Source organism: Entamoeba dispar, genomic scaffold, assembly GCF_000209125.1.
Source record: "Entamoeba dispar SAW760 scf_1105229462085 genomic scaffold, whole genome shotgun sequence".
Classification (NCBI taxonomy): Eukaryota; Evosea; order Mastigamoebida; family Endamoebidae; genus Entamoeba; species Entamoeba dispar.
The window spans coordinates 28,629-32,823 of NW_001855016.1; the positions used below are offsets into that span (position 1 = coordinate 28,629).

The 4,195-nt window shown below is 26.4% G+C and overlaps 3 protein-coding genes across 3 annotated transcripts, besides 3 other annotated features; 2 read left to right on the top strand and 1 right to left on the bottom strand.

Annotated features, from left to right (window-relative positions):
• Window positions 1–159: 159 nt before the first annotated feature.
• Window positions 160–211: a sequence feature (AT_rich).
• A 332-nt stretch (window positions 212–543) lies between these two features.
• Window positions 544–639: a microsatellite.
• Window positions 639–1,802, bottom strand: EDI_056950 (uncharacterized protein; the record flags this gene model as incomplete). Its single annotated transcript, XM_001739294.1, has 1 exon — window positions 639–1,802. The coding sequence occupies one exon, from the start codon at window positions 1,800–1,802 to the stop codon at window positions 639–641; it is 1,164 nt and encodes a 387-aa protein (XP_001739346.1).
• Window positions 656–676: a sequence feature (AT_rich).
• A 496-nt stretch (window positions 1,803–2,298) lies between the features above and the next one.
• Window positions 2,299–2,958, top strand: EDI_056960 (phosphatidylcholine transfer protein, putative; the record flags this gene model as incomplete). Its single annotated transcript, XM_001739295.1, has 1 exon — window positions 2,299–2,958. The coding sequence occupies one exon, from the start codon at window positions 2,299–2,301 to the stop codon at window positions 2,956–2,958; it is 660 nt and encodes a 219-aa protein (XP_001739347.1).
• Window positions 2,959–3,167: 209 nt separating this feature from the next.
• EDI_056970 (WD repeat domain phosphoinositide-interacting protein, putative) lies at window positions 3,168–4,166 on the top strand (the record flags this gene model as incomplete). Its single annotated transcript, XM_001739296.1, has 1 exon — window positions 3,168–4,166. One exon carries the CDS (start codon window positions 3,168–3,170, stop codon window positions 4,164–4,166), a length of 999 nt encoding a protein of 332 aa, XP_001739348.1.
• Between the last annotated feature and the right edge of the window lie 29 nt (window positions 4,167–4,195).

Here is a 4,195-nt window from a genome sequence, read left to right on the forward strand (position 1 = left end):
TTTATCATTTATAAGTACGAAATACTTATTTCAAAGATAAAATGAGTCACAAATTATCAATTAGAACTTATTGGTTGTATACCTCCTTAATTTATTTTTGATTATAACAAACAAATAAAGTAGATTGAATACCTTCTATTACAGTATTTGTTAATTACCATAAATTATTATTATTGACATAATCATTAAAATAAAAATAGTTTAATTAAAAGAATAACTACTCTTTTTTTTTGGTAATTGGTTTTTATCTTTTCTCAATTCTTTTAAATCTAAGAAACTTCTTCTTTTATTTATGTAACTCAGTAAGGAATTATTTTTAAAAGATAATAATAGAATTTAATCCCTCTAAAATAAAAATTCAAGAATTTTTAAGAGTAGGTCCTAATAAAAAAAAAAGATTCAATTAACAAAGATGTTCATAATTAAATTTTATGAGTATTGAAATATTTTAGTTTTTTTAATATGATCTACTTCTATTGAACAGTTTATTTAAATAATAGTTATAGAAATATCATTCTTCTAAGGTAAAGTAGAATTTACATTTAAAAGAAATTAAAATAAATAAAAATTATTTAGAAATTAAAACAATTTAATATTTAAAATATTTTAAAATTAAAGAAAAATAAAAAAAAATCAAATTATTCTTCAACTTGAGTTTTAAAATAATATTTTAAATCAATGAAATGATCATAGACACTTTTATCATATTGAATATTAGATAAATCTTTTGGAGGTAATGGAAGTTTATCATAAGTTTTTGTTTGTAAATACGTATCAACTCTTAAATCAATATAATACAACATTATTCCTAATAAATTAGTTGGTACTCTACTTCCTACAGCATTAAAATGACCACCACCAGACCCTCCTAATTCTAAAGCCAATGGAGTAATAATTTCTCTTAAATCAACAAGATTTGTTCCTCTAAAACAAAGGTCATAAAGTGGTTGTTCTTTTACTTTTCTTCTTTGATAATAAAAAATAGCCAACCCAATTGGTTTTTCTTTTGAAGCTGATGCAAAATGTGCTGATTTAGATTTACCACATGGTGGATTTAAACACCAAGCAATATATTTACAATTACAAGAATTATTTATTATAACATTTCTTCCAATTTTATCATTACGAGTTACTTGCATTGCTTGTGAAACTAATGCAGGAATTTCACATGGAATATATCCAGAAACAAACTCTCTTACAAGGTCTTCTTTCATTTCTTTTTTACGATAAATAGAAAGCCCTTGTGCTAATATACCAGCGTCAAGAAAAAGACTTCTTTTCTCAAATTTATCCATTACTTTCTTTATGTATTCAGTATTATCATAATAATCACAAATACATCCTATACATGCATATATATCAACATATTCTTTTAATTCTTTTTTCTCTTTAAAGTATTTATGAACTAATTCACTTGCACAACAATTTTCATCATTTATCATTTCAACCCCTTTTGGTGGTGTCCCATATATTCTATGATGATCAATATAAATTACTTGATACCCTTTATCTATTAATGTTTCAAATTTTTTATAAAGTTCTTTATATGTTCTTGCATCAAGAGCAATATCACTAATAAATAAATTACTTTCTATCTCTTTTATGTCATGTACTATTCCCATGGGATGTGTTATTATTAAGTCTGCATCAATAAATCGTTTACTACTTAATGCTATAGTTGCACTACATAGTCCATCACCATCTCCATGACTACAAACAGTCCATCTTTGATTGATTCGTGGAAGATTTAACTCTCCTAATTCAATACATTCATCAAGCTCCCGTTTCATTTCTTCGTTCATAAATTATTTTTTGAGTTTCAAATCAAAAGAAGTCCATTTTTCTTCTAAGTTCTTCCTTTCTTTTTTTTTTAATTCCCTTTTTTATTGGTTTGTTTCCAAAGAAAATCACTCTATTATTTCTATTAGAAAGTCTTGTAAAAAAGACTCATATTAAAAATCTCTATTTTATATCTCTCTAACTATCAGCAACAAATTCAATATTTCATTGTTATAATTTCTTACCATAACTTGATTTTTTATTTTTTTGTTATCTTCATTTTTATTAGTAATAAACTTATTCTATGGGTTAAGTTATTAACATATCCTAAAGGCTTAATTAAATAGTAACTATTTTGAATTATAAACGATTTCATTTCTTTACAAAAATACTCGTGCTAATAAAGTAATCACTCTTTAGGTGTGATTAAAAAAATTAATTAATCACTCATGAGGATTCTTAAAAATCTGAATGGTTAGTTGTATTTAAACACAAAATATAATGAGAAATACGAAATAAATGAAACCTGTCACTGATGAAGAGTTTAACAGATTTCGAGATATGTGTTTAAACCATGAGGGATGGCATTTAGTTTCTCAGGATAAATGGAACATTGGTTATACTATGAAAACTAACTCATCTAGTTCATTGAGATTAAAATTAATATCTAATTTGTTTAAGCCTTACTCTCTTGAACTTATATTTGATATGTTAAATGATCCAAAATACAGAAAAGAGTGGGATGTTAATTTGTTAGAACGAAGGGTAATTGAAGAAATTGATGAACATAATGAAATTGAATATTATTCCATTAAAATGCCTGTTGTTACAAATAGAGATTTTGTTTATCAAAGGGCTTGGAGGTTTAATGAAAATGAATTTATTATATTTAATAGATCAATTAAAGACAAACGTTTTCCACCAGTCTCTGGATTAGTACGTGCATTTTTTCATATTAGTGGATATATGGTAAGAAAAGAAAACGAAGGAAATAAGTTGTACTACATTTGTCATAATGAATGGAATGGGTGGATTCCTAATTTCTTAATTAACACAATTGGAATTGATGTGTGTCCATCAGTTTTAAGTAAAATGGCTGAGGGTTGTAAAAAATATACTGAATGGTTAGAAAAACAACAACCATATGAAAGGCCATGGAAAAAATTGCTTTATTACTAAGGACTGAAATAATAATGAATATAGTCAATAGAATTCAATTGGAAGAAATGAAACATTTTTTACAGTTTTATTCAAATTAAAAGATTTTATAATTTATAGAATTTCTAAGAGTTCAAAATTGTTAACAGAATACAATAGAATTCATTTTTTTTCTTGAAAATAGAAAACAAAAAAAGATCCTAATTGATCTTTAAATTGATTCAGCCACTATGGAAGAACAAAAGATCTTATGTATATCTTTTAATCAAGACTTCTCATGTTTTGCTCTTGGAACTACAAAAGGTTTTTTTGTATATGGTATTGAACAAACTCGATTAAGAGAACGTTTTAAAAGAAATTTCAATGGAGGTGTTGGAATTATTGAATTATTATATAAATCAAATTTGGTAGCATTAGTTGGAGGTGGACCACAACCCGTTTTTCCACCAACTAAAGTTATTATTTGGGATGATTATCAAAATAAAGGAATTGCAGAATTAGAATATGACACCCCTGTACGTGCAGTAAGATTAAAAAGAGATATTATTGTTGTTGTAGTTGATACTTCAGTATTTGTTTATGACTTCAGAAATTTAAATTTAAGACAAACTTTTAAAACTTGTCCAAATCCAAAAGGATTAATTGCCGTTTCATCTTCAGATAAGAAAGTCATTGCTTATCCTTCTGTTCAAGAAGGTAGTGTTGTCGTTGCTAATTTAGAAACAGGTGCTTCTACTACAATCGAAGCACATAAACATTCTATTTCTGCTTTATGTTTAAGTCCTGAGGCCAATTTATTGGTTAGTGCATCTTCAGAAGGAACATTATTTAGAGTATGGGATACTGCACGTGGTGAGAAAGTAGGAGAATTTAGAAGAGGAAAAAGTGTAGCTGAGATTTATAGTGTTAATTTCAGTCAAGATAGTAAATTTATTGTAACAAATAGTAATAGAGGAACAATTCATGTTTATTCTCTTTCTCAAGATGGAGACGTTTCTAATAAAGAGTCTAAATTTTCTAAAATCGTTCCAGGATTTAGTGGAATTTATGGATGTTGTGAATGTCCAATTACACCAGACATTTACACTGCAGTATTCTTCGGATGGCAAAATAGTCCAACCACTTGTGTGATGGGTATTACTATTGAAGGAGTATTTATGAAATTCAATTTACAAACAGACAAAGGAAAAGTGATAATGATATTGGAAGATTCATCTCCCATTCTTTAATTCACATTTTAATTGTCATTTTTTTTGAC